Source organism: Schistocerca cancellata, chromosome 4 (genome assembly GCF_023864275.1).
Source record: "Schistocerca cancellata isolate TAMUIC-IGC-003103 chromosome 4, iqSchCanc2.1, whole genome shotgun sequence".
Lineage (NCBI taxonomy): Eukaryota > Metazoa > Arthropoda > Insecta > Orthoptera > Acrididae > Schistocerca > Schistocerca cancellata.
In genome coordinates this window covers 293,872,751-293,896,715 of record NC_064629.1, presented here as the reverse complement: position 1 = coordinate 293,896,715, position 23,965 = coordinate 293,872,751, and the positions used below count along the sequence as shown (strand labels likewise).

The window sequence follows — 23,965 nt, the reverse complement described above, 5'->3', positions numbered from 1 at the left end:
TTTGTCATATTCGCGTTTTTGTGATATTCGCGTTTTTGTCATATTCGCGTTTTTGCCATATTTGCATTTTTGCCATATTTGCTTTTTTCCTATATTCGCCTTTTTGCCATATTTGGATATTTGCCATATTCGCATTTTTGCCAAATTCGGGTTTTTACCATATTCGTGTTTACCCATATTCGCGTTTTTTCCATATTCGCGTTTTTGCCATATTTCCGTTTTTGCCATATTCGCGTTTTTGCCATATTCGCGTTTTTGCCATATTCGCGTTTTTGCCATATTCGCGTTTTTCCCATATTCGCGTATTTCGCATATTCGCGTTTTTCCCCTATTTGCGTTTTTCCCATATTTGCGTATTTCCCATATTTGCGTTTTTCCATATTTTCGTTTTCCCCATATTTGCGTTTTTCCCATATTTGCGTTTCTCATATATTTCGTGAACCTTTGACTATTCAGACTATGTCCTACCAACCGATTCTTTCCTTTTGTCAAGTTGTACCACAAGTTTATCTTCTCTCATATTTGCATTTTTCCCATATTTGCGTTTTTCCTATATTTGCGTTTTTCCCATATTTGCATTTCTCATATATTTCGTGAACCTTTCACTATTCAGACTATGTCCTACCAACCGATTCTTTCCTCTTGTCATGATGTACCACAAATTTATCTTTTCCCACATTTGCATTTTTCCCATATTTGCGTTTTTCCCATATTTGCGTTTTTCCAATATTTGCGGTTTTGCCATAGTTTTTTCCCATATTTCCGGTTTCCCATAATTGCGATTTGTCATATTTGCTATTTGCCATATTTGAGTTTTTGGCATAATTGCTTATTTGCCATAATTGCGTTTCTGCCATATTTGCGTTTTTGCCATATTTGCGTTTCTGCCAAATTTGCGTCTTTGCCATATTTCATTTTTTGCCATATTTACGTTATTGCCTTATTTCTGTTTTTTCCATATTTTCGTTTTTGCCATATTTTTGGTTTTGCCATATTTCCGTTTTTGCCATATTTCCGTTTTTGTCATATTTCCGTTGTTTTTATATTTGCGTTTTTGCTATATTTGCGTTTTTGCCATATTTGCGTTTTTGCCATATTTGCGCTTTTCCCATATTTGCGTTTTTCCCATATTTGCGTTTTTGCCATATTTGCGTTTTTGCCATATTTGCGTTTTTGCCATATTTGCGTTTTTCCCATATTTGCGTTTTTGCCATATTATATTTGCGTTTTTCCCATATTTGCGTTTTTCCTATATTTGCGTTTTTCCTATATTTGGGTTTTTCCTATATTTGCGTTTTAACCATATTTGGGTTTTAACCATATTTGCGTTTTGCCCATATTTGCGATTTTCCCATATTTACGATTTTCCCATATTTGCGTTTTTGCCATATTTGCGTTTTTGCCATATTTGCGTTTTTCCCATATTTGCGTTTTTGCCATATTTGCTTTTTTGATATATTTGCTTCTTTGCCATATTTGCGTTTATCCCATAGTTGCGTATTTGATATATGTGCGTTTAGCCATTTTTTGGTTTTTTTCATATTTGTGGTTTTCCTACATTTGCGTTTTTCCCATATTTGCGTTTTTCCCATATTTGCGATTTTCCCATATTTACGTTTTTCCCATATTTACGTTTTTCCCATATTTGCGTTTTTGCCATATTTGCGTTTTTCCCATATTTGCGTTTTTGCTATATTATATTTGCGTTTTTCCCATATTTGCGTTTTTCCTATATTTGCGTTTTTCCTATATTTGGGTTTCTCCTATATTTGCGTTTTAACCATATTTGGGTTTTAACCGTATTTGCGTTTTGCCCATATTTGCGATTTTCCCATATTTACGATTTTCCCATATTTACGTTTTTCCCATAATTGCGTTTCTGCCATATTTGCGCTTTTGCCATATTTGCGTTTTTGCCATATTTGCGTTTTTGCCATATTTGCGTTTCTGCCATATTTCCGTCTTTGCCATATTTCCGCTATTGCCTTATTTCCGTTTTTGCCATATTTTCGTTTTTGCCATATTTTCGTTTTTGCCATATTTCCGTTTTCGTCATATTTCCGTTTTTGTCATATTTCCGTGTTTGCTATATTTGCGTTTTTGCTATATTTGCGTTTATGCCATATTTGCGTTTTTGCATATTTGCGTCTTCTCCATATTTGCGTATTTTTCCATATTTGCGTTTTTGCCATATTTGCGTTTTTGCCATATTTGCGTTTTTCCCATATTTGCGTTTTTCCCATATTTGCGTTTTCCCATATTTGCGTTTTTGCCATATTTGCGTGTCTTATATATTTCGTGAACCTTTGACTATTCAGACTATGTCCTACCAACCGATTCTTTCCTTTTGTCAAGTTGTACCACAAGTTTATCTTCTCCCATATTTGCATTTTTCCCATATTTGTGTTCTTTCCATATTTGCGTTTTTCCCATTTTTGCGTTTTTCCAATAATTGCTTTTTTCCAATATTTGCGTTTTTCCGATATTTTCTTTTTTGCGATATTTGCGTTTTTCCCATATTTGCGTTTTTCCCATATTTGCGTTTTTCCCATATTTGCGTTTTTGCCATATTTGCGTTTTTGCCATATTTGCGTTTTTGCCATATTTGCGTTTTTCCCATATTTGCGTTTTTCACATATTTGCGTTTTTCCCTTATTTGCGTTTCTCCCATATTTCCGTTTCTCCCATATTTGCGTTTTTCCCATATTTACGTTTTTCCCATATTCGCGATTTTGCCATACTCGCGTTTTTGTCATATTCGCGTTTTTGCCAATTTCGCGTTTTTGCATATTCGCTTTTTTGCCTTTTTTGCTTTTTTGCCTTATTTGCTTTTTTGATATATTTGCGTTTTTGCCATATTTCATTCTTTGGCATATTTGCGTTTTTGCCATATTTGCGTTTTTCCCATATTTGCGTTTTTGCCATATTCGCGTTTTTGCCATATTTCGTTTTTCATATATTTGCGTTTTTCCCATTTTTGCCTTTTCCCATATTTGCGTTTTTCCATATTTGCGTCTTTGCCATTTTTGCGTTTCTCATATATTTCGTGAACCTTTGACTATTCAGACTATGTCCTACCAACCGATTCTTTCCTTTTGTCAAGTTGTACCACAAGTTTATCTTCTCTCATATTTGCATTTTTCCCATATTTGCGTTTTTCCTATATTTGCGTATTTCCCATATTTGCATTTCTCATATATTTCGTGAACCTTTCACTATTCAGACTATGTCCTACCAACCGATTCTTTCCTCTTGTCATGATGTACCACAAATTTATCTTTTCCCACATTTGCATTTTTCCCATATTTGCGTTTTTCCCATATTTGCGTTTTTCCAATATTTGCGGTTTTGCCATAGTTTTTTCCCATATTTCCGTTTTTCCCTTAATTGCGATTTGTCATATTTGCTATTTGCCATATTTGAGTTTTTGGCATATTTGCTTATTTGCCATAATTGCGTTTCTGCCATATTTGCGTTTTTGCCATATTTGCATTTCTGCCATATTTGCGTCTTTGCCATATTTCCATTTTTGCCATATTTACGTTATTGCCTTATTTCTGTTTTTTCCATATTTTCGTTTTTGCCATATTTTTGGTTTTGCCATATTTCCGTTTTTGCCATATTTCCGTTTTTGTCATATTTCCGTTGTTTTTATATTTGCGTTTTTGCTATATTTGAGTTTTTGCCATATTTGCGTTTTTGCCATATTTGCGCTTTTCCCATATTTGCGTTTTTCCCATATTTGCGTTTTTGCCATATTTGCGTTTTTGCCATATTTGCGTTTTTGCCATATTTGCGTTTGTGCCATATTATATTTACGTTTTTCCCATATTTGCGTTTTTCCTATATTTGCGTTTTTCCTATATTTGGGTTTCTCCTATATTTGCGTTTTAACCATATTTGGGTTTTAACCATATTTGCGTTTTGCCCATATTTGCGATTTTCCCACATTTACGATTTTCCCATATTTGCGTTTTTGCCATATTTGCGTTTTTGCCATATTTGCGTTTTTCCCATATTTGCGTTTTTGCCATATTTGCTTTTTTGATATATTTGCTTCTTTGCCATATTTGCGTTTATCCCATAGTTGCGTATTTGATATATGTGCGTTTAGCCATTTTTTGGTTTTTTTCATATTTGTGTTTTTCCTATATTTGCGTTTTAACCATATTTGTGTTTAAACCATATTTGCGTTCTTCCCGTATTTGTGGTTTTCCTACATTTGCGTTTTTCCCATATTTGCGTTTTTCCCATATTTGCGTTTTTCCCATATTTACGTTTTTGCCATATTTACGTTTTTCCCATATTTGCGTTTTTGCCATATTTGCGTTTTTCCCATATTTGCGTTTTTGCCATATTATATTTGCGTTTTTCCCATATTTGCGTTTTTCCTATATTTGCGTTTTTCCTATATTTCGGTTTCTCCTATTTTTGCGTTTTAACCATATTTGGGTTTTAACCATATTTGCGTTTTGCCCATATTTGCGATTTTCCCATATTTACGATTTTCCCGTATTTACGTTTTTCCCATAATTGCGTTTCTGCCATATTTGCGTTTTTGCCATATTTGCGTTTTTGCCATATTTGCGTTTTTGCCATATTTGCGTTTTTGCCATATTTGCGTTTCTGCCATATTTCCGTCTTTGCCATATTTCCGCTATTGCCTTATTTCCGTTTTTGCCATATTTTCGTTTTTGCCATATTTTCGTTTTTGCCATATTTCCGTTTTCGTCATATTTCCGTTTTTGTCATATTTCCGTGTTTGCTATATTTGCGTTTTTGCTATATTTGCGTTTATGCCATATTTGCGTTTTTGCATATTTGCGTCTTTTCCATATTTGCGTATTTTCCATATTTGCGTCTTTTCCATATTTGCGTTTTTTCCATATTTGCGTTTTTGCCATATTTGCGTTTTTGCCATATTTGCGTTTTTGCCATATTTGCGTTTTTCCTATATTTGCGTTTTTCCCACATTTGCGTTTTTCCCATATTTGCGTTTTTGCCATATTTGCGTGTCTTATATATTTCGTGAACCTTTGACTATTCAGACTATGTCCTACCAACCGATTCTTTCCTTTTGTCAAGTTGTACCACAAGTTTATCTTCTCCCATATTTGCATTTTTCCCATATTTGTGTTCTTTCCATATTTGCGTTTTTCCATTTTGGCGTTTTTACAATAATTGCTTTTTTCCAATATTTGCGTTTTTCCGATATTTGCTTTTTTGCGATATTTGCGTTTATCCCATATTTGCGTTTTTCCCATATTTGCGTTTTTCCCCTATTTGCGTTTTTGCCATATTTGCGTTTTTGCCATATTTGCGTTTTTGCCATATTTGCGTTTTTCCCATATTTGCGTTTTTCACATATTTGCATTTTTCCCTTATTTGCGTTTCTCCCACATTTCCGTTTCTCCCATATTTGCGTTTTTCCCATATTTACGTTTTTCCCATATTCGCGATTTTGCCATACTCGCGTTTTTGTCATATTCGCGTTTTTGCCATATTCGCGTTTTTGCATATTCGCTTTTTTGCCTTTTTTGCTTTTTTGCCATATTTGCTTTTTTGATATATTTGCGTTTTTGCCATATTTCATTCTTTGGCATATTTGCGTTTTTGCCATATTTGCGTTTTTCCCATATTTGCGTTTTTGCCATATTCGCGTTTTTGCCATATTTCGTTTTTCATATTTTTGCGTTTTTCCCATATTTGCCTTTTCCCATATTTGCGTTTTTCCCATATTTGCGTCTTTGCCATATTTGCGTCTTTGCCATATTTGCGTCTTTGCCACATGTGCGTCTTTGCCACATTTGCGTCTTTGCCACATTTGTGTCTTTGCCACATTTGCATCTTTGCCACATTTACGTCTTTGCCATATTTGCGTCTTTGCCATATCTTCGTATTTGCCATATTTGCGTCTTTGCCATATTTTCGTCTTCGCCATACTTGCGTTTTTCCCATATTTGCGTTTTTCCTATATTTGCGTTTTTCCCATATTTGCGTATTCCCCATATTTGTGTTTTCCCTATATTAGCGTTTTCCCCATATTTCCGTTTTCCCCACAATTGCGTTTTCCCCATATTTGCGTTTTCCCCATATTTGCGTTTTCCCCATATTTGCGTATTCCCCATATTTGCGTTTTCCCCATATTTGCGTTTTTCCCATATTTGCGTTTTTCCCATATTTCGTTTTTGCCATATTTGGTTTTTCGCATATCTGCATTTATCGCATATCAGCGTTTTTCCCATATTTGCGTTTTTCCTATATTTGCGTTTTTCCCATATTTGCGTTTTTCCCATACTTGCGTTTTTCCCATATTTGCGTTTTTCCCATATTTGCGTTTTTCCCATATTTGCGGTTTTCCCTTATTTGCGTTTCTCCCATATTTGCGTTTTTGCCATACTCATGTTTTTATCATATTCGCGTTTTTGTCATATTCGCGTTTTTGTCATATTCGCGTTTTTGTCATATTCGCGTTTTTGCCATATTCGCGTTTTTGCATATTCGCGTTTTTGCCATATTTGCTTTTTTGCCATATTTGCTTTTTTTCCATATTTGCATTTTTGCCATATTTGCATTTTTTCCATATTTGCTTTTTTCCCATATTCGCCTTTTTGCCATGTTTGCGTATTTGCCATATTCGCATTTTTGCCATATTCGCGTTTTTCCCATATTCGCGTTTTTGCTATATTCGCGTTTTTACCATATTCGCGTTTTTGCCATATTCGCGTTTTTCCCATATTCGCATATTTCGCATATTCGCGTTTTTCCCCTATTTGCGTTTTTCCCATATTTGCGTTTTTCCATATTTTCGTTTTTCCCATATTTGCGTTTTTCCCATATTAGCGTTACTCATATATTTCGTGATCCTTTGACTATTTAGACTATGTCCTACCAACCAAATCTTTCCTCATGTCAAGTTACCACAAGTTTATCTTCTCCCATATTTGCATTTTTCCCATATTTGCGTTTTTCCCATATTTGCGTTTTTCCAATATTTGCGGTTTTGCCACATTTTTTTCCCATATTTCCGTTTTTCCCATATTTGCGATTTGTCATATTTACGATTTGCCATATTTGCGTTTTTGACATATTTGCTTATTTGCCATAATTGCATATCTGCCATTTTTGCGGTTTTGCCATATTTGCGTTTTTGCCATATTTGCGTTTCTGCCATATTTGCGTCTTTGCCATATTTCCGTTTTTGACATATTTCCGTTATTGCCTTATTTCCGTTTTTTCCATATTTTCGTTTTTTCCATATTTTTGATTTTGTCATATTTCCGTTTTTGCCATATTTCCGTTTTTGTCATATTTCCATTTTTCCTATATTTGCGTTTTTCCTGTATTTGCGTTTTTGCCATATTTGCGTATTTGCCATATTTGCGTCTTTGCCATATTTGCGTCATTGCCACATTTGCGTCTTTGCCATATTTGTATCTTTGCCATATTTGCGTCTTTGCCATATTTGCGTCTTTGCCATATTTGCGTTTTTCCCATATTTGCGTTTTTCCCATATTTGCGTTTTTCCCATATTTGCTTTTTTCCTATATTTGCGTTTTTCCTGTATTTGCGTTTTTGCCATATTTGCTTCTTTGCCATATTTGCGTTTTTCACATATTTGCGTTTTTGATATATTTGCGTTTAGCCATATTTTGGTTTTTCTCATATTTGGGTTTTTCCAATATTTGCGTTTTAACCATATTTGGGTTTTAACCATATTTGCATTTTTCCCATATTTGTGTTTTTCCTATATTTGCCTTTTTCCCATATTTGCGTCCTTCCCATATTTGCGTTTTTCCCATATTTGCGTTTTTCCCATATTTGCGTTTCTCATATATTTCATGAACCTTTGACTATTCAGACTACGTCCGACCAACCGATTCTTTCCTCCTATCAAGATGTACCACAGGTTTATCTTCTCCCATATTTGCGTTTTTCCCATTTTTGCGTTTTTCCCATATTTGCGTTTTTCACATATTTGCGTTTTTCCCATATTTGCGTTTCTGCCATAGTTGCATTTTTCCCATATTTACGTTTTTCCCATATTTACGTTTTTTCCATATTTGCGTTTTTGCCATATTCGCGTTTTTGCCATATTTGCGTTTTTGCCATATTTGCGTTTTTCCCATATCTGCGTTTTTCCCATATTTGCGTTTTTGCTATATTTGCGTTTTTCCCATATTTGCGTTTTTCCCATATTTGCTGTTTTCCCATATTTGCGTTTTTCCCATATTTGCGTTATTCCCATACTTGCGTTTTTCCAGTATTTGCGTTTTTCCCATACTTGCGTTTTTCCCATATTTGCGTTTTTCTCATATTTGCGTTTTACCCATATTTGCGTTTTTCCCATATTTGCGTTTTTCCCATATTTGCGTTTTTCCCATATTTCGATTTTGCCATATTTGCGTTTTTCGCATATCTGCATTTATCGCATATCAGCGTTTTTCCCATATTTGCGTTTTTCCCATATTTGCGTTTTTCCCATACTTGCGTTTTTCCCATATTTGCGTTTTTCCCATATTTGCGTTTTTGCCATATTCGCGTTTTTGCCATATTTGCGTTTTTGCCATATTTGCGTTTTTCCCATATTTGCGTTTTACCCATATTTGCGTTTTTCCCATATTTGCATTTTTCCCCTATTTGCGTTTTTCCCATATTTGCGTTTTTCCATATTTTCGTTTTTCCCATATTTGCGTTTTTCCCATATTAGCGTTTCTCATATATTTCGTGATCCTTTGACTATTTAGACTATGTCCTACCAACCAAATCTTTCCTCTTGTCAAGTTACCACAAGTTTATCTTCTCCCATATTTGCATATTTCCCATATTTGCGTTTTTCCCATATTTGCGTTTTTCCAATATTTGCAGTTTTGCCACATTTTTTTCCCATATTTCCGTTTTTCCCATATTTGCGATTTGTCATATTTACGATTTGCCATATTTGCGTTTTTGACATATTTGCTTATTTGCCATAATTGCATATCTGCCATATTTGCGGTTTTGCCATATTTGCGTTTTTGCCATATTTGCGTTTCTGCCATATTTGCGTCTTTGCCATATTTCCGTTTTTGACATATTTCCGTTATTGCCTTATTTCCGTTTTTTCCATATTTTCGTTTTTTCCATATTTTTGATTTTGTCATATTTCCGTTTTTGCCATATTTCCGTTTTTGTAATATTTCCGTTTTTCCTATATTTGCGTTTTTCCTGTATTTGCGTTTTTGCCATATTTGCGTATTTGCCATATTTGCGTCTTTGCCATATTTGCGTCATTGCCACATTTGCGTCCTTGCCATATTTGTATCTTTGCCATATTTGCGTCTTTGCCATATTTGCGTCGTTGCCATATTTGCGTTTTTCCCATATTTGCGTTTTTCCCATATTTGCGTTTTTCCCATATTTGCTTTTTTCCCATATTTGCGTTTTTCCTATATTTACGTCTGTCCCATATTTGCGTTTGTCCCATATTTGCGTATTTCCCATATTTGCGTTTTTCTCATTTTTGCGTTTTTCCCATTTTTGCGTTTTTCCCATATTTGCGTTTTAGCCATATTTGCGTTTTTGCCATATTTTCGTTTTTGCCATATTTGCGTTTTTGCCATATTTGCGTTTCTGCCATATTTGCGATTTTCCCATATTTACGTTTTTCCCATATTTACGTTATTTCCATATTTGCATTTTTGCCATATTCGCGTTTTCGCCATATTCGCGTTTTTGCCGTATTCGCGTTTTTGCCATATTTGCTTCTTTGCCATATTTGCGTTTTTCACATATTTGCGTTTTTGATATATTTGCGTTTAGCCATATTTTGGTTTTTCACATATTTGGGTTTTTCCAATATTTGCGTTTTAACCATATTTGGGTTTTAACCATATTTGCCTTTTTCCCATATTTGTGTTTTTCCTATATTTGCCTTTTTCCCATATTTGCGTTCTTCCCATATTTACGTTTTTCCCATATTTGCGTTTTTCCCATATTTGCGCTTCTCATATATTTCATGAACATTTGACTATTCAGACTACGTCCGACCAACCGATTATTTCCTCCTATCAAGCTGTACCACAAGTTTATCTTCTCCCATATTTGCGTTTTTCCCATATTTGCGTTTTTCCCATATTTGCGTTTTTCACATATTTGCGTTTTTCCCATATTTGCGTTTCTGCCATATTTGCATTTTTCCCATATTTACGTTTTTCCCATATTTACGTTTTTTCCATATTTGCGTTTTTGCCATATTCGCGTTTTTGCCATATTTGCGTTTTTGCCATATTTGCGTTTTTGCCATATTTGCGTTTTTGCCATATTTGCGTCTTTGCCATATTAGCGTCTTTGCCATATTCGCGTCTTTGGCATATTTGCGTCTTTGCCACATGTGCGTCTTTGCCACATTTGCGTCTTTGCCACATTTGCGTCTTTGCCACATTTGCGTGTTTGCCACATTTACGTCTTTGCCATATTTGCGTCTTTGCCATATCTTCGTCTTTGCCATATTTGCGTCTTTGCCATATTTTCGTCTTTGCCATACTTGCGTTTCACCCATATTTGCGTTTTTCCTATATTTGCGTTTTTCCCATGTATGCGTTTTTCCCATGTATGCGTTTTTCCCATGTATGCGTTTTTCCCATATTTGGGTTTTTCCCATATTTACGTTTTTCCCATATTTGCGTTTTTGCCATATTTGCGTTTTTCCCATATTTGCGTTTTTCCCATATTTGCTTTTTTCCCGTATTTGCGTTTTTCCCATATTTGCGTTATTCCCATACTTGCGTTTATCCAATATTTGCGTTTTTAACATACTTGCGTTTTTCCCATATTTGCGTTTTTCCCACATTTGCGTTTTTCTCATATTTACGTTTTTCCCATATTTGCGTTTTTCCCATATTTGCGGTTTTCCCTTATTTGCGTTTCTCCCATATTTGCGTTTTTGCCATACTCGCGTTTTTATCATATTCGCGTTTTTGTCATATTCGGAGTTTTGTCATATTCGCGTTTTTGTCATATTCGCGTTTTTGTCATATTCGCGTTTTTGCCATATTCGCTTTTTTGCATATTCGCGTTTTTGCCATATTTGCTTTTTTGCATTATTTGCTTTTTTTCCATATTTCCTTTTTTGGTATATTTGCTTTTTTGCCATATTTGCATTTTTGCCATATTTGCATTTTTGCCATATTTGCATTTTTGCCATATTTGCATTCTTGCCATATTTGCTTTTTTCCCATATTCGCCTTTTTGCCATATTTGCGTATTTGCCATATTCGCATTTTTGCCATATTCGCGTTTTTCCCATATTCGCGTTTACCCATATTCGCGTATTTGCCATATTCGCGTTTTTACCATATTTGCGTTTTTGCCATATTCGCGTTTTTCCCATATTCGCATATTTCGCATATTCGCGTTTTTCCCCTAGTTGCGTTTTTCTCATATTTGCGTTTTTCCATATTTTCGTTTTTCCCATATTTGCGTTTTTCCCATATTAGCGTTTCTCATATATTTCGTGATCCTTTGACTATTTAGACTATGTCCTACCAACCAAATCTTTCCTCTTGTCAAGTTGTACCACAAGTTTATCTTCTCCCATATTTGCATTTTTCCCATATTTGCGTTTTTCCCATATTTGCGTTTTTCCAATATTTGCGGTTTTGCCACATTTTTTCCCATATTTCCGTTTTTCCCATATTTGCGATGTGTCATATTTGCGATTTGCCATATTTGCGTTTTTGACATATTTGCTTATTTGCCATAATTGCATTTCTGCCATATTTGCGGTTTTCCATATTTGCGTTTTTGCCATATTTGCGTTTCTGCCATATCTGGGTCTTTACCATATTTCCGTTTTTGCCATATTTCCGTTATTGCCTTATTTCCGTTTTTTCCATATTTTCGTTTTTTCCATATTTTTGGTTTTGTCATATTTCCGTTTTTGCCATATTTGCGTTTTTGCCATATTTCCGTTTTTGCCATATTTCCGTTTTTGCCATATTTCCGTTTTTGTCATATTTCCATTTTTCCTATATTTGCGTTTTTCCCATATTTGCGTTTTTGCCATATTTATGTTTTTGCCATATTTGCGTTTTTCCCATATTTGCGTTTTTCCTATATTTGCGTTTTTCCCATATTTGGGTTTTTCCTTTATTTGCGTTTTAACCATATTTATGTTTTAACCATATTTGCGTGTTTCCTATATTTGCGTTTTTCCTATATTTGCGTTTTTCCCATATTTGCGTTTATCCCATATTTGCGTTTTTCACATATTTGCGTTTTTTCCATATTTGCATGTTTCCCATTTTTCCGATTTTTTAATATTTGCGTTTTTCTGATATTTGAGTTTTTCCGATATTTGCCTTTTTTGCGATATTTGCGTTTTTCCGATATTTGCTTTTTTCCGATATTTTCGTTTTTCCCATTTTTGCGTTTCTCTAATATTTGAGTTTTCCCCATATTTGCGTTTTCCCCATATTTGTGTTTTCCCCATATTTGCGTCTTTCACATATTTGCGTCTTTCCCATATTTGCGTCTTTGCCATATTTGTGTCTTTGCCATATTTGCGTATTTGCCATATTTGCGTCTTTGCCATATTTCCGTTTTTGCCATATTTCCGTTATTGCCTTATTTCCGTTTTTTCCATATTTTCGTTTTTCCATATTTTTGGTTTTGTCATATTTCCGTTTTTGCCACATTTGCGTTTTTGCCATATTTCCGTTTTTGCCATATTTCCGTTTTTGCCTTATTTCCGTTTTTGTCATATTTCCGTTTTTCCTATATTTGCGTTTTTCCCATATTTGCGTTTTTCCCATATTTGCGTTTTTCTCTTATTTGCGTTTTCCCCATATTTGCGTTTTCCCCATATTTGTGTTTTCCCCATATTTGCGTCTTTCCCATATTTGCGTCTTTCCCATATTTGAGTCTTTCCCATATTTGCGTATTTGCCATATTTGCGTCTTTGCCATATTTGCGTATTTGCCATATTTGCGTCTTTGCCATATTTGCGTCATTGCCATATGTGCGTCTTTGCCTCATTTGTGTCTTTGCCATATTTGCGTCTTTGCCATATTTGCGTCTTTGCCATATTTGCGTTTTTCCCATATTTGCGTTTTTCCCATATTTGCGTTCTTCATATATTTGCGTTTTTCCCATATTTGCGTTTTTCCTATATTTACGTTTGTCCCATATTTGCGTTTGTCCCATATTTGCGTATTTCCCATATTTGCGTTTTTCCCATTTTTGCGTTTTTCCCATTTTTGCGTTTTTCCCATATTTGCGTTTTTGCCATATTTTCGTTTTTGCCATATTTTCGTTTTTGCCATATTTGCGTTTTTGCCATATTTGCGTTTCTGCCATATTTCCGATTTTCCCATATTTACGTTTTTCCCATATTTACGTTTTTTCCATATTTGCGTTTTTGCCATATTCGCGTTTTCGCCATATTCGCGTTTTTGCCGTATTCGCGTTTTTGCCATATTTGCTTCTTTGCCATATTTGCGTTTTTCACATATTTGCGATTTTGATATATTTGCGTTTAGCCATATTTTGGTTTTTCTCATTTTTGGGTTTTTCCAATATTTACGTTTTAACCATATTTGGGTTTTAACCATATTTGCCTTTTTCCCATATTTGTGTTTTTCCTATATTTGCCTTTTTCCCATATTTGCGTTCTTCCCATATTTGCGTTTTTCCCATATTTGCGTTTTTCCCATATTTGCGTTTCTCATATATTTCATGAACCTTTGACTATTCAGACTACGTCCGACCAACTGATTCTTTCCTCCTATCAACATTTACCACAAGTTTATCTTCTCCCATATTTGCGTTTTTCCCATATTTACGTTTTTTCCATATTTGCGTTTTTGCCATATTCGCGTTTTTGCCATATTTGCGTTTTTGCCATATTTGCGTTTTTGCCATATTTGCGTTTTTGCCATATTTGCGTCTTTGCCATATTAGCGTCTTTGCCATATTCGCGTCTTCGGCATATTTGCGTCTTTGCCACATGTGCGTCTTTGCCACATTTGCGTCTTTGCCACATTTGCGTCTTTGCCACATTTGCGTCTTTGCCACATTTACGTCTTTGCCATATTTGCGTCTTTGCCATATCTTCGTCTTTGCCATATTTGTGTCTTTGTCATATTTTCGTCTTTGCCATACTTGCGTTTCTCCCATATTTGCGTTTTTCCTATATTTGCGTTTTTCCCATGTATGCGTTTTTCCCATGTATGCGTTTTTCCCATATTTGGGTTTTTTCCATATTTGCGTTTTTCCCATATTTGCGTTTTTGCCATATTTGCGTTTTTCCCATATTTGCGTTTTTCCCATATTTGCGTTTTTCCCATATTTGCGTTATTCCCATACTTGCGTTTATCCAATATTTGCGTTTTAACATACTTGCGTTTTTCCCATATTTGCGTTTTTCCCATATTTGCGTTTTTCTCATATTTGCGTTTTTCCCATATTTGCGTTTTTCCCATATTTGCGGTTTTCCCTTATTTGCGTTTCTCCCATATTTGCGTTTTTGCCATACTCGCGTTTTTATCATATTCGCGTTTTTGTCATATTCGCGGTTTTGTCATATTCGCGTTTTTGTCATATTCGCGATTTTGTCATATGCGCGTTTTTGCCATATTCGCTTTTTTGCATATTCGCGTATTTGCCATATTTGCTTTTTTGCCATATTTGCTTTTTTTCCATATTTGCTTTTTTGGTATATTTGCTTTTTTGCCATATTTGCATTTTTGCCATATTTGCATTTTTGCCATATTTGCAGTTATGCCATATTTGCATTTTTGCCATATTTGCTTTTTTCCCATATTCGCCTTTTTGCCATATTTGCGTATTTGCCATATTCGCGTTTTTCCCATATTCGCGTTTACCCATATTCGCGTTTTTGCCATATTCGCGTTTTTACCATATTCGCGTTTTTGCCATATTCGCGTTTTTCCCATATTCGCATATTTCGCATATTCGCGTTTTTCCCCTAGTTGCGTTTTTCCCATATTTGCGTTTTTCCATATTTTCGTTTTTGCCATATTTCCGTTTTTGTCATATTTCCGTTTTTCCTATATTTGCGTTTTTCCCATATTTGCGTTTTTCCCATATTTGCGTTTTTCTCATATTTGCGTTTTTGCCATTTTTGCGTTTTTGCCATATTTGCGTTTTTGCCATATTTGCGTTTTTCCTATATTTGCGTTTTTCCCATATTTGGGTTTTTCCTTTATTTGCGTTTTAACCATATTTATGTTTTAACCATATTTGCGTTTTTCCTATATTTGCGTTTTTCCCATATTTGCGTTTTTCTCATATTTGCGTTTTTCTCATATTTGCGTTTTTCTCATATTTGCGTTTTTCCCATATTTGCGTTTTTCCCATATTTGCTTTTTTCCCATATTAGCGTTTCTCATATATTTCGTGATCCTTTGACGATTTAGACTATGTCCTACCAACCAAATCTTTCCTCTTGTCAAGTTGTTCCACAAGTTTATCTTCTCCCATATTTGCATTTTTCCCATATTTGCGTTTCTCCCATATTTGCGTTTTTCCAATTTTTGCGGTTTTGCCACATTTTTTCCCATATTTCCGTTTTTCTCATATTTGCGATTTGTCATATTTGCGATTTGCCATATTTGCGTTTTTGACATATTTGCTTATTTGCCATAATTGCATTTCTTCCATATTTGCGGTTTTTCCATATTTGCGTTTTTGCCATATTTGCGTTTCTGCCATATCTGGGTCTTTACCATATTTCCGTTTTTGCCATATTTCTGTTATTGCCTTATTTCCGTTTTTTCCATATTTTCGTTTTTTCCATATTTTTGGTTTTGTCATATTTCCGTTTTTGCCATATTTGCGTTTTTGCCATATTTCCGTTTTTGCCATATTTCCATTTTTGCCATAGTTCCGTTTTTGTCATATTTCCATTTTTCCTATATTTGCGTTTTTCCCATATTTGCGTTTTTGCCATTTTTGCGTTTTTGCCATATTTGCGTTTTTGCCATATTTGCGTTTTTCCTATATTTGCGTTTTTCCCATATTTGGGTTTTTCCTTTATTTGCGTTTTAACCATATTTATGTTTTAACCATAATTGCGTTTTTCCTATATTTGCGTTTTTCCCATATTTGCGTTTTTCCCATATTTGCGTTTTTCGCATATTTGCGTTTTTTCCATATTTGCATGTTTCCCATTTTTGCGATTTTTTAATATTTGCGTTTTTCTGATATTTGCGTTTGTCCCATATTTGCGTTTGTCCCATATTTGCGTAATTCCCATATTTGCGTTTTTCCCGTTTTTGCGTTTTTCCCATTTTTGCGTTTTTCCCATATTTGCGTTTTTGCCATATTTTCGTTTTTGCCATATTTTCGTTTTTGCCATATTTGCGTTTTTGCCATATTTGCGTTTCTGCCATATTTCCGATTTTCCCATATTTACGTTTTTCCCATATTTACGTTTTTTCCATATTTGCGTTTTTGCCATATTCGCGTTTTCGCCATATTCGCGTTTTTGCCATATTTGCGTTTTTGCCATATTTGCGTTTTTGCCATATTTGCGTCTTTGCCATATTAGCGTCTTTGCCATATTCGCGTCTTTGGCATATTTGCGTCTTTGCCACATGTGCGTCTTTGCCACATTTGCGTCTTTGCCACATTTGCGTCTTTGCCACATTTGCGTCTTTGCCACATTTACGTCTTTGCCATATTTGCGTCTTTGCCATATCTTCGTCTTTGCCATATTTGTGTCTTTGTCATATTTTCGTCTTTGCCATACTTGCGTTTCTCCCATATTTGCGTTTTTCCTATATTTGCGTTTTTCCCATGTATGCGTTTTTCCCATGTATGCGTTTTTCCCATGTATGCGTTTTTCCCATATTTGGGTTTTTCCCATATTTGCGTTTTTCCCATATTTGCGTTTTTGCCATATTTGCGTTTTTCCCATATTTGCGTTTTTCCCATATTTGCGTTTTTCCCATATTTGCGTTATTCCCATACTTGCGTTTATCCAATATTTGCGTTTTAACATACTTGCGTTTTTCCCATATTTGCGTTTTTCCCATATTTGCGTTTTTCTCATATTTGCGTTTTTCCCATATTTGCGTTTTTCCCATATTTGCGGTTTTCCCTTATTTGCGTTTCTCCCATATTTGCGTTTTTGCCATACTCGCGTTTTTATCATATTCGCGTTTTTGTCATATTCGCGGTTTTGTCATATTCGCGTTTTTGTCATATTCGCGATTTTGTCATATTCGCGTTTTTGCCATATTCGCTTTTTTGCATATTCGCGTATTTGCCATATTTGCTTTTTTGCCATATTTGCTTTTTTTCCATATTTGCTTTTTTGGTATATTTGCTTTTTTGCCATATTTGCATTTTTGCCATATTTGCATTTTTGCCATTTTTGCAGTTATGCCATATTTGCATTTTTGCCATATTTGCTTTTTTCCCATATTCGCCTTTTTGCCATATTTGCGTATTTGCCATATTCGCGTTTTTCCCATATTCGCATTTACCCATATTCGCGTATTTTCCATATTCGCGTTTTTACCATATTCGCGTTTTTGCCATATTCGCGTTTTTCCCATATTCGCATATTTCGCATATTCGCGTTTTTCCCCTAGTTGCGTTTTTCCCATATTTGCGTTTTTCCATATTTTCGTTTTTGCCATATTTCCGTTTTTGCCATAGTTCCGTTTTTGTCATATTTCCATTTTTCCTATATTTGCGTTTTTCCCATATTTGCGTTTTTGCCATTTTTGCGTTTTTGCCATATTTGCGTTTTTGCCATATTTGCGTTTTTCCTATATTTGCGTTTTTCCCATATTTGGGTTTTTCCTTTATTTGCGTTTTAACCATATTTATGTTTTAACCATATTTGCGTTTTTCCTATATTTGCGTTTTTCCCATATTTGCGTTTTTCTCATATTTGCGTTTTTCTCATATTTGCGTTTTTCTCATATTTGCGTTTTTCCCATATTTGCGTTTTTCCCATATATGCTTTTTTCCCATATTAGCGTTTCTCATATATTTCGTGATCCTTTGACGATTTAGACTATGTCCTACCAACCAAATCTTTCCTCTTGTCAAGTTGTTCCACAAGTTTATCTTCTCCCATATTTGCATTTTTCCCATATTTGCGTTTCTCCCATATTTGCGTTTTTCCAATTATTGCGGTTTTGCCACATTTTTTCCCATATTTCCGTTTTTCTCATATTTGCGATTTGTCATATTTGCGATTTGCCATATTTGCGTTTTTGACATATTTGCTTATTTGCCATAATTGCATTTCTTCCATATTTGCGGTTTTTCCATATTTGCGTTTTTGCCATATTTGCGTTTCTGCCATATCTGGGTCTTTACCATATTTCCGTTTTTGCCATATTTCTGTTATTGCCTTATTTCCGTTTTTTCCATATTTTCGTTTTTTCCATATTTTTGGTTTTGTCATATTTCCGTTTTTGCCATATTTGCGTTTTTGCCATATTTCCGTTTTTGCCATATTTCCATTTTTGCCATAGTTCCGTTTTTGTCATATTTCCATTTTTCCTATATTTGCGTTTTTCCCATATTTGCGTTTTTGCCATTTTTGCGTTTTTGCCATATTTGCGTTTTTGCCATATTTGCGTTTTTCCTATATTTGCGTTTTTCCCATATTTGGGTTTTTCCTTTATTTGCGTTTTAACCATATTTATGTTTTAACCATAATTGCGTTTTTCCTATATTTGCGTTTTTCCCATATTTGCGTTTTTCCCATATTTGCGTTTTTCGCATATTTGCGTTTTTTCCATATTTGCATGTTTCCCATTTTTGCGATTTTTTAATATTTGCGTTTTTCTGATATTTGCGTTTTTCCGATATTTGCCTTTTTCCGATATTTGCGTTTTTCCGATATTTGCTTTTTTCCGATATTTTCGTTTTTCCCATATTTGCGTTTTTCTCATATTTGAGTTTTCCCCATATTTGCGTTTTCCCCATATTTGTGTTTTCCCCATATTTGCGTCTTTCACATATTTGCGTCTTTCCCATATTTGCGTCTTTGCCATATTTGTGTCTTTGCCATATTTGCGTATTTGCCATATTTGCGTCTTTGCCATATTTCCGTTTTTGCCATATTTCCGTTATTGCCTTATTTCCGTTTTTTCCATATTTTCGTTTTTTCCATATTTTTGGTTTTGTCATATTTCCGTTTTTGCCATATTTGCGTTTTTGCCATATTTCCGTTTTTGCCATATTTCCGTTTTTGTCATATTTCCGTTTTTCCTATATTTGCGTTTTTCCCATATTTGCGTTTTTCCCATATTTGCGTTTTTCTCATATTTGCGTTTTCCCCATATTTGCGTTTTCCCCATAATTGTGTTTTCCCCATATTTGCGTCTTTCCCATATTTGCGTCTTTCCCATATTTGAGTCTTTCCCATATTTGCGTATTTGCCATATTTGCGTCTTTGCCATATTTGCGTATTTGCCATATTTGCGTCTTTGCCATATTTGCGACATTGCCATATTTGTGTCTTTGCCATATTTGTGTCTTTGCCATATTTGCGTCTTTGCCATATTTGCGTCTTTGCCATATTTGCGTTTTTGCCATATTTGCGTTTTTCCCATATTTGAGTTTTTCCCATATTTGCGTTTTTCCCATATTTGCGTTTTTCCTATATTTGCGTTTGTCCCATATTTCCGTTTGTCCCATATTTGCGTATTTCCCATATTTGCGTTTTTCCCATTTTTGCGTTTTTCCCATTTTTGCGTTTTTCCCATATTTGCGTTTTTGCCATATTTTCGTTTTTGCCATATTTGCTTTTTTGCCATATTTGCGTTTCTGCCATATTTGCGTTTTTCCCATATTTACGTTTTTCCCAAATTTACGTTTTTTCCATTTTTGCGTTTTTGCCATATTCGCGTTTTCGCCATATTCGCGTTTTTGCCATATTCGCGTTTTTGCCATATTTGCTTCTTTGCCATATTTGCGTTTTTCACATATTTGCGTTTTTGATATATTTGCGTTTAGCCATATTTTGGTTTTTCTCATATTTGGGTTTTTCCTATATTTGCGTTTTAACCATATTTGGTTTTAACCATATTTGCGTTTTTCCCATATTTGTGTTTTTCCTATATTTGCGTTTTTCCCATATTTGTGTGCTTCCCATATTTGCGTTTTTCCCATACTTGCGTTTTTCCCATATTTGCGTTTCTCATATATTTCGTGAACCTTTGACTATTCAGACTACGTCCGACCAACCAATTCTTTCCTCTTGTCAAGTTGTACCACAAGTTTATCTTCTCCCATATTTGAGTTTTTCCCATATTTGCGTTTTCCCCTTATTTGCGTTTTTCCTATATTTGCGTTTGTCCCATATTTCCGTTTGTCCCATATTTGCGTATTTCCCATATTTGCGTTTTTCCCATTTTTGCGTTTTTCCCATATTTGCGTTTTTCCATATTTGCGTTTTTCCCATTTTTGCGTTTTTCCCATATTTGCGTTTTTCCCATATTTGCGATTTTCCCATATTTGCGTTTTTCCCATATTTGCGTTTTTGCCATATTTGCGTTTTTCCCATATTTGCGTTTTTGCCATATTTGCGGTTTTGCCATATTTTCGTTTTTGCCATATTTGCGTTTTTGCCATATTTGCGTTTCTGCCATATTTGCGTTTTTCCCATATTTACGTTTTTCCCATATTTACGTTTTTTCCATATTTGCGTTTTTGCCATATTCGCGTTTTTGCCATATTCGCGTTTTTGCCATATTCGCGATTTTGTCATATTTGCTTCTTTGCCATATTTGCGTTTTTCACATATTTGCGTTTTTGCCATATTTGCGTTTTTGCCATATTTTCGTTTTTGCCATATTTGCGTTTTTGCCATATTTGCGTTTTTGCCATATTTCCGTTATTGCCTTAATTCCGCTTTTGCCATATTTTCGTTTTTGCCATATTTCCGTTTTTGTCATATTTCCGTTTTTGTCATATTTCCGTTTTTGCTATATTAGCGTTTTTGCTATATTTGCTCTTTTGCCATATTTGCGTCTTTTCCATATATGCGTTTTTTCCATATTTGCGTCTTTGCATTATTTGCTTTTTTGCCAAATTTGTGTTTTTGCCATATTTGCGTTTTTGCCATATTTGCGTTTTTGCCATATTTGCGTTTTTCCCATATTTGCGTTTTTCCCATATTTGCGTTTTCCCATATTTGCGTTTTCCCCATATTTGCGTTTTCCCCATATTTGCGTTTCTCATATATTTCGTGAACCTTTGACTCTTCAGACTATGTCATACCAACCGATTCTTTCCGCTTGTCGGATTGTATCACAAGATTATCTTTTCGCATATTTGCATTTTTCCCATATTTGCAAGTTTCCCATATTTGCGTTTTCCCCATATTTGGGTTTTTCCCATATGTGCGTTTTTCCCATATTTGCGTTTTTCCCATATTTGCGTTCTTCCCATATTTGCGTTTTTCCCATATTTGCGTTTTTCCCATATCTGTGTATTTCCCATATTTGCGTTTTCCCCATATCTGCGTTTTTCCCATACTTGTGTTTTTCCCATATTTGCCTTTTGCCTATATTTGGGTTTTTCCCGTATTTGCGTTTCTCCCCTATTTGCGTGTTTCCCATATTCGCGTTTTTGCCATATTCGCGTTTTTGCCATATTCGCGTTTTTGCCATACTCGCCTATTTGCCATATTCGCCTATTTGCCATTTTCGCGTTTTTGCCATATTCGCGTTTTTCCCATATTCGCGTTTTTCCCATAATCGCGTTTTTCCCATATTTGCGTTGTTCCCACATTTGCGTTTTTCCCATATTTGCGTTTTTCCCATATCTGCGTTTTTCCCATATTCGCGTTTTCCCCATATCTGCGTTTTTCCCATATTTGCGTTTTTCCCATATTTGCGTTTTGCCTATATTTGCGCTTTTCCCATATTTGCGTTTTTCCCATATTTGCATTTTTCCCTTATTTGCGTTTCTCCCCTATTTGCGTGTTTCCCATATTCGCATTTTGCCATATTCGCGTTTTTGTCATTTTCGCGTTTTGCCATATTCGCGTTTTTGCCATATTCGCGTTTTTCCCATATTCGCCTATTTGCCATATTCGCCTTTTTGCCATATTCGCGTTTTTGCCATATTCGCGATTTTGCCATATTCGCGTTTTTCCATATTCGCGTTTTTCCCATATTTGCGTTTTTGCCATATTCACGTTTTTGCCATATTCGCGTTTCTCCCATATTCGCGTTTTTCCCATATTTGCGTTTTTCCCATAATTGCGTTTTTCCCATATTTGCGTTTTCCCCATATTTGCGTTTTTCCCATATTTGCGTTTTTCCCATATTTGCGTTTTTCCCATATTTGCGTTTCTCATATATTTCGTGAACCTCTGACTATTCAGACTATGTCCTACCAACCGATTCTTTCCTCATGACAAGTTGTACCACAAGTTTATCTTCTCACATAGTTGCATTTTTCCCATACTTTCGATTTTCCCATATTTACGATTTTCCCATATTTGCGATTTTCCCATATTTGCGATTTTCCAATATTTGCGAATTTCCCATATTTACGTTTTTGACATATTTGCTTATTTGCCATAATTGCGTTTCTGCCATATTTGCGTTTTTGCCATATTTGCGATTTTGCCATATTTGCGTTTCTGCCATATTTGCCTCTTTGCCATATTTGCGTTTTTGCCATATTTGCGTTTTTGCCATATTTGCGTTTTTGCCATATTTGCTTTTTTGCCATATTTGCGTTTTTCCCATATTTGCGTTTCAGCCATATTTGCGTTTCTGCCATATTTGCGTGTCTGCCATATTTGCGTTTCTTCCATATTTGCGTCTTTGCCATATTTCCGTTTTTTCCATATTTGCGTTTTGGCCATATTTGTGGTTTTCCGATATTTACGTTTTTCCCATATTTGCGTTTTTCCCAAATTTGCGCTTTTCCCATATTTGCGTTTTTCCCATATTTCCGTTTTCCCATATTTGCGTTTTTACCATATTTGCGTTTTTCCCATATTTGCGGTTTTCCCATATTTGCGTTTTTCCCATATTTGCGTTTTTCCCATATTTTGGTTTTTCCCATATTTGCGTTTTTCCCATATTTGCGTTTATTCCCATATTTGCGTTTTTCCCATATTTGCGTTTTTCCCATATTTGAGTTTTTCCCATAATTTTGTTTTTCCCCAATTTTTGATTTTCCCATATTTGCGTTTTTCCCATATTTGCGTTTTTCCCATATTTGCGTTTTTCCCATATTTGCATTTCTCATATATTTCGTGAACCTTTGACTATTCAGACTATACCCTACCAACCGATTCTTTCCTCTTGTCAAGTTGTACCACAAGTTTATCTTCTCCCATACTTGCATTTTTCCCATATTTGCATGTTTCCCATATTTGCGTTTTTCCCATTTTTGCGTTTTTCCAATATTTGCGTTTTTCCGATATTTGCGATTTTCCGATATTTGCGTTTTTCCGATATTTGCGTTTTTCCGATAATTGCCTTTTTCCGTTATTTTCGTTTTTCCCATATTTGCGTTTTTCCCATCTTTGCGTTTTTCCCATATTTGCGTTTTTCCCATTCTTGCGTTTTTCCCATATTTGCGTTTTTCCCATTTTTGCGGTTTTGCCACATTTGCGTTTATGCCATTTTTGCGTTTTTGCCATATTTGCTTTTTTGCCATATTTTCGTTTTAGCCATATTTGCGTTTTTGCCATATTTTCGTTTTTGCCATATTTTCGTTTTTACCATATTTGTGTTTTTCCCATATTTGCGTTTTTGCCATATTTCTGTTTTTGCCATATTTGCGTTTTTCCCATATTTGCGTTTATCCCATATTTGCGTTTTTCCCATATTTGCGTTTTTGCCATTTTTGCGTTTTTCCCATATTTGCGTTTTTCCCATGTTTGCGTTTTTCCCATGTTTGTGTTTTTCCCATGTTTGCGTTTTTCTCATATTTGCGTTTTTCCCATATTTGCGTTTTTCCCATATTT

General features: G+C 34.9%; 1 protein-coding gene across 1 annotated transcript; it reads right to left on the bottom strand.

Annotated features, from left to right (window-relative positions):
* Positions 1-22,413: 22,413 nt before the first annotated feature.
* LOC126184169 (uncharacterized) lies at positions 22,414-23,655 on the bottom strand. Its single transcript, XM_049926538.1, has 2 exons — positions 23,312-23,655; positions 22,414-23,254 (listed from the first exon to the last, which is right to left on the bottom strand). The coding sequence occupies exons 1-2, from the start codon at positions 23,653-23,655 to the stop codon at positions 22,414-22,416; spliced, it is 1,185 nt and encodes a 394-aa protein (XP_049782495.1).
* Positions 23,656-23,965: the final 310 nt, after the last annotated feature.